The 18,989-nt window shown below is 32.8% G+C and overlaps 1 protein-coding gene across 1 annotated transcript in view; it reads right to left on the bottom strand.

The window, feature by feature from the left end:
- Positions 1-760: 760 nt before the first annotated feature.
- The window catches only part of Atf3 (Activating transcription factor 3), a 49,024-nt gene continuing 30,795 nt past the window's right edge, over positions 761-18,989 (bottom strand). The window contains exons 2-6 of the mRNA XM_089697246.1: positions 10,259-10,718; positions 8,720-8,809; positions 5,898-6,053; positions 3,385-3,543; positions 761-3,211 (exon numbers count right to left, since the gene is read on the bottom strand). Coding sequence (XP_089553372.1) covers positions 2,675-3,211; positions 3,385-3,543; positions 5,898-6,053; positions 8,720-8,809; positions 10,259-10,516 — 1,200 coding nt within the window. The 5' untranslated portion in view covers positions 10,517-10,718 and the 3' untranslated portion in view covers positions 761-2,674. The remainder of the gene's footprint in view (positions 3,212-3,384; positions 3,544-5,897; positions 6,054-8,719; positions 8,810-10,258; positions 10,719-18,989) is intronic.

Below are 18,989 nucleotides of genomic sequence, written 5' to 3'. Positions count from 1 at the left end.
TCTTGGCTGGGCATGCATAACTCTATATATCTATAATATCGATATACCTACTTACTTATCTCTACTATGTATAATAATTTCATTTTATTTTATGAAGCATTTCTCTATAATATGAATACCATAGTTACATGAGAGGTAGGCTTCATAAGTTTTACTTATTGATTTATTGTAGCCATGTAAAGGAAATAAAACAAAATATAATATGCAATATATGATTTATTTTTTAAGTAAATAAGCACAGTAATTTTGCTTCGATTGTCAAAATATTTATAATCAAGAAGCAGGTACAAGTGATGTTCAACACTTACAATGTCTAATTATAAAATTTATAGCAACAACTCCAACTAATTCCGAATTTTAAAAGGCAAATATAATACACAGTTATATAAAATCTTCAATAATATATAATATAGTGTGTTTCACAGTGATTGGTACATTCTCGTTGAAATATGTGTTTAATATAACACTTTTAAGTTAAGCACACTTTTTTGTGACATGGTTCAAATGTAAAATATAATATGTCTTATAATACAAAATATATCTGATAGTCTTCCTTCTTCGTTAAATCATAAAATAAAATCATAAAACCAGTACTTTATACAATTATGCTAAGCCGACGGAGGTCACTGGTTGACCCCGCACAGGATTTTCCTAGTGGGTTAACCAGGGATTTACTACAATTTATATGAGTTGTAAAAATTGTGAAACAAATAAATAAATTTGAAATTTGAAATTTGAAATTTGATTTTATTTGAATTTATATCAATACAGACAGATATGTTTAAAGTTACAATTTCTTTTAATTATTAAAATTCACGTAACTATGTACTTTCCATTTAAAATTAAAATACGCAGTTCATTTGGAACTTAATTTTATAGAAAAATTAAAAATACATAAATGACAATATATTCTGTTGTTACAAATCTTACATAAATATGTACTGTTAAAGATTTGAATCGTATTTACTTTTCAATATTGTTATCAATGCTACCCTAACACAATAAACGAACCTTCTAAAGACAATCTCAACGAAAGATTACTTTGAGGTCAAATCACCCACACTTTAATAACCACATATATGAAGCATACATTTTGATAGCATACCATAAATAACAGAACATTAACGGTTACTCTATAACTCTATGTAAATCCTACGTTAAATTAAGCAGAGGCGTAATTTCTTATTAAAATATAAAGATTTGATTTGTGCCGAAGATGCTTTATTCTAGATTATCACAAATCTATAAAAATAAATGCTTGCGCGACTGACTGCTTCGATTGTCACTGCCAGCAGTCGTTAGACTAGGTTCACTGGTAAAAGGCACGGTCTGTCTAAGGCAACCAGCTATAACTTACATCGAATATGGATCATAATAAAAATACATTTAATGTTATAAAATTCTTCTGCATATTTATTTTATGTGCGTTGATGTAAAGTAGATCATCAGGGATGATAAAGGCATATTTTTTTATAAACTTTACTATTGATCACCTGGTAAAATCGACATTGGTTGCCATAATAGTTTTTATAATTACTGTATTGTACTGGAGTTATTTCTCACCTTTCTTGCAAATATGTAAAATGTTAACTAAATATTATTTCGTCAAAAATATCATATCCATATTTTGTCATTTCTCATTAGTAATTATACAATAGCTCAAATACATTTTTAAAACTTCTTAATATTAATTAATTTTAACATACGATACAATTAAAATGTCAAGAAGAAAATATTATATCAATTACCAAGTAACAAATAAATATAGGCACTTACGATAGATTTAAGTGGGACACTTTGTGTCAAATAGCTGAGAAATATAAAAGCTGAATATCATAAAATTTATAGAGTAATTAGTTATAACAAGTTATATTAATTCATTACAATTTACAATATATCACTTCTTACTCTGAGTTAAAGCGTCTTAAACTATGCAATCTTACACAATACGGTAATATATCCCTTTATAATCTGTGAAAATAATTTCTGTAACATAAAATATACTTTTGGAATTTCAACAGGAGGTATTCTATTTGTATTGTACTGGAAGATATCATGTGATGTTTTGTGTATTTGGTGTCGAAAGTCGACTAGACTTATGGCGGCTAAATGGGGATATTCAAAATACCCGACATCTTAGTGCGTAATGATAATCAGATCTTAAACTTTAATAAATATTTTGTACAGATCAAAGCAAAATTATAGAACTTATAACGATGCGGTAATGTTAGAGTAAAACAACTTAATTAAATATTATGTACGTGTATCTAACTAAGGAAACTGTTACACAGTTTAATGTTATTTGACAACGGTGACTCAAAATTATTTTCACAACACTTTGTAAACACAAATAAAATATATTGAATACCTATAATGAGCCGTGTCGTGGCTCTCGGGGCTCAACTGTTTAATTTTAATGCAATTTCAATCCAAAGAGCTAACGGGCACCGCATTATTCTACGTTGTTGTTCTACACAGTAGACATACAATTTCGTTTCGAAATAATCCTTTCGTCAACTATAATTTCAACATAAACAACCAATAAATTTTTAATCACAGAATTGGAAGCGAAACGATGTGAAGACTGATGAACATTTCGAATTATTCAAGATCTAAATACGTATACATGTCGAAAGTAAATTTTGGACCCGACGGAGAGATACTTACCCTTCGGCTAAACTAAACAGCCGTCGTTTAGATTGTTGAGTTTCGTTTGAGCGTCTTGAATAGTGCCGGGGTAAGTGTGGCATTGTTGGCTCGAGACGTTGTAATTCAGTTCGGAGTCATAGTACTCGGCTTCCTGTTCAATGGGGCCGAGGATGTTGGTAGCTTTGGGCAAGTATCCGTCAGTGGTGATGTAGTTTGCGTCGGAAGTGGGCGGAAGACTGAGGACACTGTCTGGTCTGCTGTAATCGACGTCTATGGTTTGGGGTGCGATGTACGTTGAGTCTAGAGGGGACATGCTGTCTATGGAAGAATTCCCGTTGAGGGGTGTGACGCATGTGTAGCTGGAAGCGAGGATATTGGCAGATTCGGGTCTAATGTAAGGTGAGTGAGCGTCGAAGTTGACGGGGAATGTTGTTGGGGATTCGAAAGATCGCAGCATGTTGTACGACGTCGTTGGGGACGTTCGGTTGGAATTGTTCTTGAGACATGACGCCGCGTGGACGGATAACATATCCATGAGCTGTCGTTTCTGCACCTCCAAATCCTGAAAAGAAAATATGTAGTATTAAAGTTAACGAAATATTCTGCAACAAACATTAACACAGACAGTAAAATAGTCGTTTTGTTATAGGTTTTTATTTCGTACTTGCTTCGTACAATATCACAATTTTACTCAAACTTGTTTTAAGATATAAGAATCACGCAGTAGGTACATACCTTAAGTTGCGCTTTGAGGTCAATATTCTGGTTCTCCAGTACTTCGCTCTCGTTCACAAGATTCACAGTCCGTTCCCGCTTCTTCATCCTGCACTTGGTCGCTGCTATTTTGTTCCGTTCTCTTCTGCGACGTCTACGCTCTTCGTCTTCGGGTGTTAACTGGAAAATGTACGATGAAATTGTTAAATATTATCTTAGATATATGAAAACAAAAGAAAGATTAGGAGTTATCGTTATTATTGTAAAAGTGACACTGCATATTTTAATATAGGTAGGTATTAAAGACGCGTTTAAAAACACGAGTAAAAAATATAGATATATCGTCTGATGAGTAGTTAAATCCGGAATAAATAAAGAGAAAATATTCTTAAATACTTAATCCGTGACTTGTTGCGAAATAACTATTTATTTTATTCAAGTGCAAGAATTTATTGTATTATTCATATGCAAACTGCATTGCATAACAGCTATTTAAATAAGAAATGTAAAGTCGCCAACCGTGAAAACGAATCACTTTACGCTTATTTTAAATAAATTGGTCAAGGTCGGGGTAAGAGATGATTTTCAGATAAATGTGAATAGATCAGTTTTTCAGATGCAGCAAATTCTATACTTTGTTATCAACGCCGATACGCTTTTTCGCATTCGTAACTTGAAAGATAAGTTAAGGAAAAACATTGTAATGTGTGTCAATGTACTGATAATAAATCCTCGTATCTATCTTATCGTGTTTGTGTATAATAAAATATATTACCATCTCTAATCCCTACTTCCTATTGACTATATCGAATTATACTTTATTAGCGATGCACTATAATCCCTCACGTTTCGGCTTTATTTGCAACATTCATGCTACGCGTCCATCAGGAAGTTAAGTCACGACTACAGCGCATTTGCAATGCCAGCCTTCTTTGTAAACCCATAAAACTTCAATAAAGCCGTTGAATTATAATGCTGCGACAGTCCCCATAAAGGTTAGTTTAGATACGATTTGCAATCCCTGTTACTCGCTGCTCTTCCTAGTAAACTGGGTGGCAGTCATAAAAGTTAATAGAAATTCTATGGTTACAATTGAAATGCATGCGCCTCATTAGGAACACTTTCTCATTTCCTGCATCGAGTATAGTTCGTTAGGTAAATTACGTGAGAAAGCAAAGAGGTTAGGACCTTTTTAAGTGCGGGTAATATGCACTTAAAAACTTTTATTATTCGGATTGTTTTTTTGTTTTTGGGTTACAGAGCTTTTATAACGTTCGCGGCAAGCAGTTAAAAAACACATCAGTCACATTTTTTCCCACGCGTCGCTAACCTATATAGCAATTGTGACGAAAAAACATGTTTTAACTCAAAACAATCGTGGTTTTAATGAATTAATTGGAATAGGAAGGTTGGAACGTTATCTCGTTTTAAAACAAAATTTATAACTAATGAATCTACGTCAGTAAGCTACCGCTAAATTTTAATTTTCATACATCACGTGCGATTTATTACTCGACCTCCCATATGTGAGGAAGCGATAAATTTGATGAAAAAATATGATTATTACTATCCTGATGTTTTAATAGCCATACAGAATTACCGCCAACAAATATGGCGAGGCGACAATTGTAATTTTTGCAGGTCACAAGGTTTGTAAATATTTTTATTCAAGTAGTTAAGTAAATATTTCAAGTTTCTTCAAAAGCAACCACATTTTATTTCGATCAATCTATGTTTGTATGTTATTTGACAAATGTAACAAGTGTTTATCAATGATTGATATACTTTGATTGATAATTATTATCTACTGGGATGACGAAATATGTTAATTTAAATTAATATCATTGGAGGTCGATAAAGGCAAAGATTTGATTTATGAAACGATCTATCAAAACGTGATCAGCAATGGTTTTATAGGGATTAGTGAGAATTATAAAAAAACCGTAAATATTTTATTACTTCGAAGCATATGGTCGTCTGAGAGGATTAAAGTCGTAAATTCACAAATCGAAACTATGAAAACAGTCTTGAATATTAAATGTAAATTAATAGCAATATAAGGTAACTTGTTTTAAAGGGGCTTACATAATAGGAGCTCCCTTTTCTTCCTTATTCCTTTCGACTTTTGTACCATCAAAGAAATATGATATAAATCGATTAAAATTATTTTATGAAAGAGTTACGAAATTGGGTCGTCGTAGGGTGCAGCTTTTGTGTGTTTAGTTAATGGATAGTCCCAAATGAAAAATAAAGTAGAATATACCAATCGTAAAACATTATCATATCGTCTCTACAAATAAAAAATTGAAGCGTTGACTAACGTTTTTTATATACCTTACTTGTATTGGATTAAAAGTATTAGTACAGCGAATTAGCCTTCTTATTAGATTTAGCAAAATACCTACCTACCTACTTAATATCCTACTCATTATTTAAGTTTTAGAAATTCGGTGCAAATATCATCACTTGTTCACACTCGATTTTTGAACCGAGCCAAAAGGGTAGTTTAAAAGTACAAGTATAAAGCATCTCACCTCATTCTTCGGCGGCTGTGTATGACTGCTGTCATAGTCGTCGTCACTTTCCTCCTTTTTCATCCGTTTCATGCCGCCATCCGTGTCGCTGCCGGACATCTTCCGCTTTGACTCTATCGACAACTTCAAGCCAGCCTTTATTAATTCCGAACACGTCTGCAAAAGATATCGTCCGTCGTAAATCGAGATTATAGCTCCTTTATAATGTGTGAGAAATAATAATGATAGTTGTATGTTGTATTATGCAGTTGTGATTGATTGGGATCTTGTAGATTGTAGAGCATTTGTTTTGTCCGTAACAAACACATGCATTAGCATTACAATATGTGGACAACATTTGTTTGTGTATTAGGTATGATAATTCTGCCTAATAAGTTTTGCAATCATTCTAGGGAATTTAATGGTTCTCTGGACTCTATACTTAGTATACCTATATTATATAGGTATACCTGTATATTTGTTTGAACGCAAAACATGCGGTCAGGTATATTGAAGTTATCTTTGTTTACTAATTTTAAATTTATTATAGTAATTTTCCATATAGCCATTTAAGTTCGAGCAGCTTGCGACACTATCAAAAACTACGCATATTATTTATTTCTTTAATATTTATTTCGTAAAAACATAACTACACATGTTAATACTTTTTATAAGTACTAGACAAGGTTACCTAATATTTTGGAGGTGAAGAACATTAAATATCAATCAAAGTTTTACATAACACACTATTTATCTAACGACTCTTGCTTTCAACCAATTTGTACATTGGATTTCGGAATTAATTCAATATGACTTGATCGATCAATTTGTCTTCAAGTCACTATTAAGTTACACTTAAAGTAAACATCGTGACTATTTTTTTATTATGATTCATTATTACTTCACCTTGATTGAATAATTATGAAGGCCATAAATGTGTTCACATTTGTAGTTTACAGAGGAAGCTAGCCTTAAGCCCACAGCTTATTGCAATTAAGAAACAATTACAATAACTATTAAAAACATTTTATTAATTAACAGTATTGTACAATTTAAAATCCTGCCATTAAAAACATTTAAAGATTTTACGTAAACTCCAGCAGAGATTATTTTAGTAGGTAATTAATGTAAAAATAATTGAGATTCTCGCTCGAAGTTTTTTTTTAATTAAAAGCAAATTAATAATTACGCCGGCAACATTAACATAAAATATGCAATCGCAATTTAACCACTAGGTATTGAATCAGTAATGTGTATATGTATATTTTTCTCACATTTATAACATCCGCTTATTGTCTGGGATTTGTATGAAAAAATAATAGTTGTTATCGTCGATAGAACTTAATTGAATGGGAAGCAATTTTTGTAATTGATTGATTTTCAGACTGAAAACAAAGTACCTACTTTGTTATGATAATCATTATTGTATTGTTTAGTGCGTCTTAGTTCACCATAAAAGGGCTGTTTGTTGCTTAGCTTAGCTTTTATAGCTTATAAAATACATAGGCACCTAATTGCCTTTAAGAATTCTCAATAATATAATATATATAAGTGCCAAGTTAAATCAAAGCGACGTAATGTTGATTTAATTTATAGATGTTTCTAGCCTCTATGTAAAATGTCAATGATTATGAAATTCTTACATTTCTTATAGAGGTAGTTACATTATTTTTCAAAGTTGTATATCATAGATAATGAGAAAGGACTTTACTGCTATATTATGATGCCAAATATTCGATAAGGTTTCATGTTATCACATACTCGTATAAATGACAGGCTTTAGCAATGGGCGGGGCTTACTATAGTTGATATGCCATGAGCGACTAAGGCGTGACTTTATTGTTTATCAATATTGCGTAAACTGATAAGCTAAACAAAATTTAAAGAGCTAAATTAAATATACTTTATGTCTCCGGTCAGGTACTAGGTATATCTGAAGGGATATGCTTGTATAACACATTTCATGGAAGGCTATTAATCACTATAAAAAAGTTGGTTCTTTCTTCTTCATGTAAATACATTCTTTTAGAAGATCCAATAACAAATTCTTCACTCAAATACGCACACAAATCGAAACCAATAGGTATCAACATCCTATTAATATTATAAATGTGAAAGTTTGTATGGATGTTTGTTACTCTTTCACGCAAAAACTACTGAACCGATTACAATGAATTTTAGCACACATATAGAGGGTAACTTGGATTAACACATAGGATAGGTTTTATCCCGGAAATCCCACGGGAACGGGAACTATGCGGGTTTATCTTTGAAAATGCGGGCGAAGCCGCGGGCGGAAAGCTAGTATCTAATATAATAAATTATACACTGTTAATATTTCCGACCTTTTAATCAACGGGAAAAGTTTCTGTATTGATAAGTGCGGATTTAGTCGTGTCATTAATGTGTTACCTAAGTACATTTTTAATATCAGTTATGCACTTTTATAATGATAAATAACTCAACACAGCAATTGCATTAACTTCCATATCAAGTATCTTATCTTCATATCATTTTTTATTTTTATCTTATTGTTATTTACATGATCTAAAATTTTGTATTGATTTATGTATTGGATAATTTATTTAAATAAAACAGTTTATGACGTCATTTATAAATTCAATGAAAAACATACACTTATTCAGAAAAATATATAATAAATAAATACATATAAATAAATGCAACTGACTACAATTATGATAACGGTACCATATAAAAGTAACCAATACCTACTGTGCATTCGTTAAAAATCCTATCTAATAGAATGACTTGCAAATAAAATAATTTTAATTACAATATTTGCAAGGAATTATAATATATTCATACAATTAAATGCATATTACCTTTTGTATACTCGGCGGAGTAGCAGAGGCTGGTGAAGTGGCTGACGAGCCATTCGACATGGATGAGTTAGAGTCATTCCCGCTTATGCTCTGCAATTAGAAGAAGAAACAAATTTTAATTATATCAGTAAAGGGGGGACAGACCTGTCCTATTTTATGATGAGAGTTTAATTATTTTATAATTCAATTTATTATCGTGTACCTATCAACTATTCTCTAAATTAGTGTATCTCTGTAGGAACAATAACGATTTTACAAAAACATTGTAAAATACATTCAATTAATGTTTTGCGAGCTGTGACTACAAAACATTCTGCTCACGTACGATTAAATTATAAAAGGCAGCGGCACTTAATGAAAATAGTAACAAATCCCACTGCCCATTATGCAAAATGTGTCACATCAGATAAATAAGTAATCATTCCTTTGTCTATTGTCATTTCACGCTCTGAATTCACCGTACGTATTATAATCAGCGCTTCATTCATGAACGCAGCGATAATCCTGTGTACATGAACGTAGGTATTTATATGATTTGTAAATACTGATAACTGGATGGGAGATCGGCGCCACGAGGTCTGATGCAGTTCCCCGCGGGTTCACGACCGGTAACGACTGCTTATCCAATGTTGTGGATCCGTCACGTGGCGTTACGTGGCATCCGATACTTGGCAAGGAATCAACTTATTTTGCATGCGGTCGAGCGTTCCACTTGCAACCTAAATGCTGCAAGGATAGGCTTTGCATTCTGATCGATTTGCGATCTAAACATGCGACGCTAGGACTCAAAGCTGCAGCTGTGTCCTAGCGAGCGAATATTTATTATGTTAAGGATTGTGACTGTGCGGACGATTTGCCAAGAAATGCTCCAATAAATTGTTCGAATTATCTGTACGTTTATTTTAGTTATGTTAGGTACTATTTAAAGAAGAAAATGTAATCCTTTTAAATAACTGTAAGTAGGTATGTTACATTCTGTTGAATAAAATTAACAAAACCAACATTTGAGAATGGAGTAGGTAGTACAGTTATTTCTGGTAGGAATACTGAATAACGTCACAATTAGGTAAGTATTGTTTTATACCTACAACTATTAGCGTACGTACCTATACTTACTATGATACAAATGACAATAAACACAATACCTAGTGTATTTATTGCCTTTCAATAAATAATAATCGAATTATACAACAATAATGGTTCTTAATCTAGCACTTTATCTAAGTGTAGGTGTTTGTTCAATTTAAAGCACTTAACTAGGTATTCTAAGAACTTATATTCAGGGTCAACTATAAGATACGAAGTATCGTAAAAGCTACTGAAACAAGCCGTGACCAACGTTCATGATTTTATAAAGCTTACAAAATATTTAAACATCCTGTTCACAATAGACTATAATAATTTTAACATTAAATTAACTCTACTATGCTCTATTAGTTCAAATTTGTAATCAGACGTAATAACATATTATTCTTGCAGAAACTATAATTTTGTCAGATTCAATTAACGATTTATTTGTACTAAAAATAAAGAACTCACCTTAAAGTTTGAATTCTTGTCGTAATTATACTGGTCTAAGGGGTTCGTCATGGTTATGACGTCATTCACGATTTCCGGGGTCCGTAAGGTGGTGGTGCCCGCATTCTCTGCCGCCAGGAGGTTAATCATTGCAGCGTTCAGGTTAACGCTGAGGAAGGCACCAGGTTCCCCGTCGGTGCCGACGGCAGCCGTCGGCGACGGAGACGTGTCTTCACATTTGATTGTCGGCACGGCTGAGCTCATGCTCGACGAATTCATTATATCCTTGTAGGGAGCCAGCTTCGCTTCTTTTTGGTCACGTTTCACACTAAAACTATCAATACTAGTCTATATCACGGATACACTAACACTAAGTTAACACTAAATATCACTGATCGTGGTAAACTGGTTCCCGATGGCACTTTAGTCTTACAAATAGAAGTCTTCACGGGTTATGGTAACGTTGGTAACGTTTCGTGATCTGGAAAGAAAGAAAATTACGATTAATACATTAAATACATATATCAAAGGAATTGAAATAATAATAATTATTATCAAATATTGTATTACAATTTACAAACTATGGAGATTATAAAGGTTTTTTAATTGTCGCCTAAGTATTGCGACCTCGTAGCCAGGATGCTTCTCCAATAAAAAACATTTTACTGGCATCAATTGTATGCTAGCCATAAAATTAAAACTAGCGCTTTTTACGACGTATTTAAAACTCTTCCGCGAGGCGTATCATCTCGCCTATTGTTCGGCCGTCGCGCTGCGCAAGCTGTATAGGTAGATGTATGGTGGCAAGGACAGATGTGGATGAAGTGATTAACTGATATGATACTGGACACTGGTGTTAGCATATTCAGCATTATGTGGAAATTAGGGTATCTTTGTACAACAAGAACACGGCCGCAGCGTGACCGAAAACACGATTCGTAGATACGATTGAAACGGGAGCTAAATGCTTTGGTTCCATATTTAGATATGCTCGAAAGCACTGTTGGGCACCTTGACCCAGCCAGAACGGCTATCTGTATATCTCTCATATCTGTCACGTAAATACAATAAAGCAGACTCGGCGTAACCTAGATGCGAATATCGTTTTGCTTATTCCGTTGGCTGAGAGAAAATGTGCCAAGACGACCGTACACAGCGATACATCCTTTAAACGTACACGATTTCAAGGCAGGCGACAAGCAATTGTTTTCGAAAGGAACCTCTAAAAGTGAATATCCTTATATAATCACATCTCAGCTTAAAGTTTTTACTTCCATTTAGCACGCTTTACTAAAAGCATATATTAAGCTGTCATTATAATAGAAAATTATTCGCTATTAAACGCTAAACATGTTTCCAGATAAGTCGTTACAGCAAAAACTTGTATGGGTACACAAAAAACTGAGGACACTAATGCACGTTTTACGCAATGTCGGCCGTCGTGTCCATCAGTAGCCAATCTAACCAGTTAGTTATTTGGCGAGTAAACGTAACATCTGTGCAAATACATCGCACTCTCATCAAAGATTTTATACCTCCAAATTAAACATTTCAGCGGATTGGGGAAAGCAGCAAGACTTTACGATTGTTGCAGCTGTGCATAAAATATGTTAATTTATAGAGCGCTGTTTAAATGTCACAAAAGTACATTCGCGTAGGTCGTCCCGCACATGATTGTCGGCCATATAATATGCAAACACAGGCAGTAGGACGTCCGTATCCCAAAAAGGAAAATGAAAAATAAATGTATCCGGCCGATAGCGCGTGGGCCACAGATTAGTTCTCCACAAATATATTATGTTTACTTTATCCGATTGCTTTTCTTTATGGCTCAAGGCCATTATGGGTGTAATTTCTCTAAACTTGCAAATTATATCTTTTATTGCGCACACCGAGATAAGAACTGCGTATAAAGGTACTTGTCGGCAGCGATTTGCAATATTTTGTTCCTTGCTTTTTCTTTTTGTATGGGAGTGTAAAGGATGGAAGGTTCATTACCCCGGGGTCTTTACGAGGGGTGAAATATGTAATTTCTAAAACGACATAAGGGGCATTCGAAGGAAGGTCGCCCTGTCTCTGTCCTCGAGTCTCGTTACGAGAAATGGGTAACCTAGTTTCGGGCGCACCCACTCTGATATATACTTACGATTTAACATATCATGTCAATTAAATTGTATTAGTTTTATTTTGCTGTTAGAAAGCTGTTTTACTTCATAGAAATACTGTGCAATAGCTAATGATGTTATGACTGAAGGAATTTCAAGTAAAAAAACTACAGTACTAAGGTATAGTCACCAACATAAAGTTCATATTGAATGTATGTATTACGAGCAAGTTCATATAACATGATATAACGGCAGCTATTATCTGATTATTAATATCAAGGTAATGAATATAAGCAACAATGAAACCCAATCTGGCGCCAATCTGTGGATAAAGGTTGGCTCAATAGGCTTTTATGTAATGAACATAATATGAACAGAACCAATATAGCGGTTTCACTATAAAGTCAGTTGGTATTAATTTCATCTAGTTGTTTGCAGGTACTGAATCAATTTGGTTTGGTGGAAAATTATAACTATAAATCGTTAATTCATCTTTTACTTTTAAATAGTTTAATTCCTAAGGCATAGGTATCTACCAAATTTTTCAACTCTACAAAGGCTCTACAAGTCTACAAGGTCTCAAGAAGACCATTGATAATATGAATATATACCTACGAGTATATTATTATGTTATATGTACCCTATATTTTATTTAGTTAACTCGTGCTATATTTAGTTAAATAACCTCAAGCAGTCGATTTTTATAAATTGTTAAATTATTCAATAATCTACCAATACCTTAATAAATTGATGTCGTACTTATGATTTGATATAATATAAAAACCTGTAAAGTGGATTGTGAAGTTGTTTATATTTATTTTATAAGACCATCAAATAAATTATGTTTCAAACGATCGGAAATAATTTATTATCGTTTCGAAATGTAGCTCACTACTTTTTGATTTTTGACAACTGCTCTTGGTAGTTTTGAAATTCGACTAAATCCTACGCATTATTTTTAATCGTAAACAGTTGTTTTTTATTACAAACACTGGGGAGATATCAGATAGGTAACTTATAGGAAAAACAAAACTTATTAACGTAAGTAGGGTAAGGTTGCTCAAGTCGTACCACGGCGTTAGTCGTACCCCACCAATATCTCGTCTGATACCATTGAATTGGGCCATCTAGTGTTGTTAACGTGAACTATTTAGTCGCGCGAGCAAGCGTAAACAAGTGGTCAGGCGGTCGGCTTCGTGCAGCGAAAATAATTCAAAAAGTAAGGTTTTTATCACTTTTCATGTAAAATTAACGACTCATTCATAAGCTTTTTACGGCAGGAATGTTATCTTTATATTTTGTCTTTGTTTACAACGATTTTTAATGCTTATCTGTCAATCGTTTGGGCATACTCAAACAGGAGAAAATTTTTAGGTTGTGTTAGTAATTTTATTTTTCAACCTCAAAGATCCAGCTGCTTAAGTAGTACCTGTTAAAAATTCTTTACTCGTACTTCTATTTAGGTCTAAGATTTTGTTATTCACTAAAATAATTACCAAATAATATGCTTAAGTTAATCTCAGACTGAATTATTTGTAATTTTAACTTACTTAAAATTGATCTCTTATTATTAAGAATTTTTCTATATAGTTTATTATATCTTCACTAAAGTGTATTTTCTAAGTACGACTTAGGCTGTATGTGGTACGAATTAGGCAACTAGGCGCCTTAATCGTACCGAAGGTATGTTTTTGAAAAACGTTAAAATATATATTTTAATATTAACATTGTAAGTTTCTGTGATTTTTTAATAATAGACAACTAAATAAAGATTCAGTAAATGTGGATTATTTTGTATTATTTCAATTGTCGTGAATATTATAGCATAATTTCCTTAGGGGGTACGACTTGAGCAACCTTACCCTACTAATACATTTATTAGTAGATAAGTTGAAAAACTGATAAAATTATTTTAATTCTGTTTAAAATATTTTAAATAATTATTTCTGGTTAATTTATTTAACGAAATTAAATTTCTATGGTAAATAAAATTGTCATGTTTTCTATAAGAATCTATTATGCATAACCATAAGAATATATTATGTATATTAACTTAATTAAATGTCGTATCAAAATAAATGTATTTAAATGTGTGTCTTTAATTAATTATTATAACACTACGATTTCCATAAAACGGATGTCCAGATTTTATGTTAAAAAGTACGATTTAAAACATACTGACCTACGTTTTATAGCGGCTAAATCTAAAGAACATGATTCTTAATATTTATTCCATGCTATTAAGGTCAATGACATTACCGTTGGTAAGATATAAAATTGTTTCACATCCGTTTTAGAATTACTGTCAAAAATCTTATCTTTCCATAATTCTGGCATAAGAGAATGTGACGAATAAAGAGAAAAAAAAACAAATTTAGAGTCAGAGACAATTTGAAGTTTTGGAGAGCTTTTGATTTAGGGTCAATGTTTCACGTTCTCAGTAAAAGCTTTGTGATGAATATAGTAGGTATCGGTCTTTTTATATCACTTAAAAGTTAAAAATTAAGAGAAGAAGTTAGAATATTCATTACTAACTAGGTAGGTACCTGTTGAAGGAAAATTGTAGAGTCTTATATACCTAGATCTCAGTTATCAGTCCCTAATATAAATACTTTGCTTAAAAATACGAAATTATTTTAAGAACAGCGCCATTTGCGAATTAAAAGATTCATTCGCAGCCAAAAGAAACGTTGAATAACTTCAAAAAAAGGTTAAGTCATTTTGAACGTAGCAACAGAAGCGCGCGTGTCCTTGACACTCGGCGGCGGACAAAAACTCTATCGGCCGCAAATTTTCGGCGCGTCGGTGGGTGTGTTCCAATGTTCTCAAACACGCACACAGCGAATACACCATAGAGTATAGAGTGGTGTTCTTTTTTTTAATATGTTTTTGAATAAGTTAGTTACTTACAAATTTTCTTTTGGGATATCGAATAGGACTCATTTAAACAATCCAATAATTTAAATGTATTGATAGTTTTTTGTTATATTGATTTTCTGATCAAATATGGTGTATGATTATTGGAAAACAGTCAAAATTACCTAACTAGACATAAATAAAAGAAGCACTCTAAAAACCCACCCCCATCTCTTAATTAAGGATTTTATGATGTACCTACTTCAACTTGACCTAAATCAAAGTACATGTTCCATTTTATGAGCACGTTAATGCTTTTAGTTATTATGGTGTAGGTATTTGTTACTTGCAATAATGAAAAAGCTATTTAGTCTATTAGCTATACAAATGTCTTACGTAGGCGGTTTGTGTTATTTCGGTTTTTCTAAATATATTTGAGTGTGTTTATAACATTTTCCCTATTATAATATTAGTTCGTAATTTGTTTATATTAAATAGGCTAGGTCTACAACTACAAATGAGTCCTTTCCATTCGGTATTACATAACTTGTTACGAAACGTGGAAAATATTAAACATAATAAATTGTGTTGGACAGTCTAAATGTTATTAAATCTGTCGGCCATAATTCGGCGCCATGCTATACCTACTCACACGTATTATATACGCGTAAAAGGAACAAAGGAAGTTTGGCAACGTATTGTTCACTCAGTCAAGTTGTAGACGAAAAATTTGCATTGCATATGTTCGATTTTGACGCCCACGTTTTGACTCAAAAAGAACAACGATAGCTTTGCCTTTTTTAAAACTTGATTTTTGATTGAAGCCAGAGCTTGGCAGCTGGCGCGTGTATTCGTTTTATTCTTCTACTAGCGACCCGCCCCGGCTTCGCACGGGTGCAATGCTGATACTAAATACACTACAGAAAAATTGTGAACGTTGTATTGTATACCTAGGTATAAAAATATAGCGGCCCGCTCCGGCCGCGGCATCGCAATTCGCACGGGTATAAAATACATAGCCGGGCGGCCGCAAACGCTACGTCCCGCAATTTTTAAATCTGTAATATCTTCGAAAATATTCACTTAAATCATGCGGTGTAAAGGGCCATATAGATCTATATTAAATGAACAATGTATTCAAGGTATTTAATTGGTTAAGGATTAATGCTGTATTGGTTAAAATCGCTTCGAAAATTAGCCATTATTTGTCGTAAAAAGTAAATGACAAAAAAAAGTTATTGTGGGTTATCCATAAGAGATAGACATATACCATCGCGGACTTTTCTGTAGACCTTTTCAATGTGTATAATACTTAGTAGGGTTCAGCCTGCGTTTGCAATGTAAGCGGAATAAATGTAATTTTTTACGACATCACATTAGAAACCTCAAAAATAACAGTACTTCTCCACTACTTAATGGATCTTATTATACATATAAACCTTCCTCTTGAATCACTCTATCTATTAAAAAAAACCGCATCAAAATCCGTTGCGTAGTTTCAAAGATTTAAGCGTACAAAGGGACATAGGGACATAGGGACAGGGAAAGCGACTTTGTTTTATACTATGTAGTGATTATTAATTGAATTATTTTTTTATTCTTCCTCAATTAAGGTTTTGAAACTGTTCAAAATTGTTTTGTGCATAGAAATATACTCGTAAAGTTGGTTATTTTAAAAGTTAAGAAAGTAAAAATTACTTTTTAAATACAAAAATAATAAAACCTTCGCAACAGGACGAATCACGGATAAGCAGTTAAACTGTGAGTTAAACGTACGATAGAGGTTCAAATTGCTGACATGTGTTTATAAACATCAATCACTCTCAATTCTACGAATACGGTTTAATAAATAGATACATACAACCTTCACCGATTTTATATCTTTACTATTAATATTAAATTAATGCACGTCTTGTAGTCACGATTGACGTGTCTGACTTAAACTGAACATAAATCAAATGCATAATTTTGTGCCCATTTGATGGTATTGCACATTGTTATAATCTGTGCGTATTATTGGAAATGTATGCTAATAGTTTGTGACTTTAAATTCTGAAATCAGAAATAGTTAATACGTGCATGTTAAGGTGATGAATTAATTTTTCTAACATTTACGGCCCTTTTTAAACCTTCGTAATTTTTATATTATTAAAGTTGTCGTGATGAAAATTCTTGACAAGAAAGTTCAATAGTAACACAATACGTCTACCGTTTTAGAAACATGATTCCATGATATTTTCTCGATAGAAAAAAAATACAAAGTTCTCATTGTTATTTTTTTTTAATCTCTGGCATCTTCAAAATAACAAACGTAAAGTTACGACTTTTTGGATATTAACTATAAAATATACAACCTATACGTCTACCGTGTTAGAATTTTGAAATATGCGATGGTTTTGAAATAAACAAGAAGTACTTGAAATTAGCGCGCGACCAGCCAATATAGCGAGAGCCGCCCTGTACCTTCCTACCCCGATCGCTGCACGAGTCATTCCCGCTACGGCCGTCACACGGGGAACTTGTGTCGCTTGCGCAATCGTAAAAAAGGGTGACAACACGATAAGACAAAATGAGACAAATGGGGACAATAAAGAAAATAAGAAGAAGAAACATAAAGGTTGGAGGAAAAAGAATGCTTACAATTGGAACAAATTAATGAAGTAAGTTGGTTTTATTTTAAATTTGATGATAATTGTATTATAGACGATGTTTGATATGTACCCCTGTTTTAAGTACATAACGAATGTGTAAGATTTTTTCATTTATAGCATAAATAATCTTTTCAGAAATCCGGAATCCAGAAGGAAAATAAACCCACTGATTGTTCACAATGTGAACCCACTCCTTCGTAAGTACCTTTATTCAGTCAAAAATGTATGTTATCAACGCTCTACTGGTTTTATCGCATGATTCCATTTTTAGCAAAAAGCAACAAAGTGCAAAGAAATAATAAATCATGGTGAACTTAGTGGAAGTATGGTGGATGTAATATGGAACAGGAGCTCATTGGAGTAGTATTATATTTAAAAAAATACGAAAAAATTTCAAGAATTACATTTCTTAGTAGGTGGTAGATAAGTATGTTGTATAAAGAATTTGATGTTGATATTTATTTCATTTATACTTACTACACCTGTGCGGGAAATTGCTTAGTACTAAAACAGGTTTACATTCATATTTACATAGTAATGTGAGTTTTCATTTCGAAAAATTTTGTGTAAGTATATTAAATTGAGTTCCTGGGTGATCTGGAAACACGATTGGGCCCGGAAGATGGCGCTGCAGTCACTCCTCCTAATCACATGAACCGATTAGGATGAATATTTGTGTGCACATTTCATTGTTGTGGGATGATTGGTTGATTCGTTTTCACATTAGCTAATATTATGTATTTTTGTTGTAAACTTAATTTAATGTTTATAATACATTATTATTGGTATAAATAAGCCAGTGTTCGTCTCACATTGCTGTACCTGCCTACCTACCCTACCAGGGCCTAACTTTGTTCTGGCTATTTTATTTTGATTATTTGTAAGGAATAATTACAATTATAATAGAGTGCAAAAAATAAATACATGCGCCAATATATTTTGTGTTTTTTTTAAAACAATTTTTTTATTTAAAAAAATATCATTCCGACCACGGCTTTGCCCGCGTGGAATTAGATTATGTATATCGTGAATCCTGTTTTATCCCACAGAAGTGTTCAGTTCGGATAAAAAGTATCCTATGTGTAAATCCAGGCAATTAGCTATATTTTATCAAAATTGGTAATTTAGTCTTGACGTGAT

Source organism: Colias philodice, chromosome 7 (assembly GCF_061535455.1).
Source record: "Colias philodice isolate Cphi_HAF_F1 chromosome 7, ilColPhil1 Martin Lab GWU primary, whole genome shotgun sequence".
Classification (NCBI taxonomy): Eukaryota; Metazoa; Arthropoda; class Insecta; order Lepidoptera; family Pieridae; genus Colias; species Colias philodice.
Note: the sequence above shows the minus strand (reverse complement) of the source record. Positions and strands in the feature narration are given on the sequence as shown.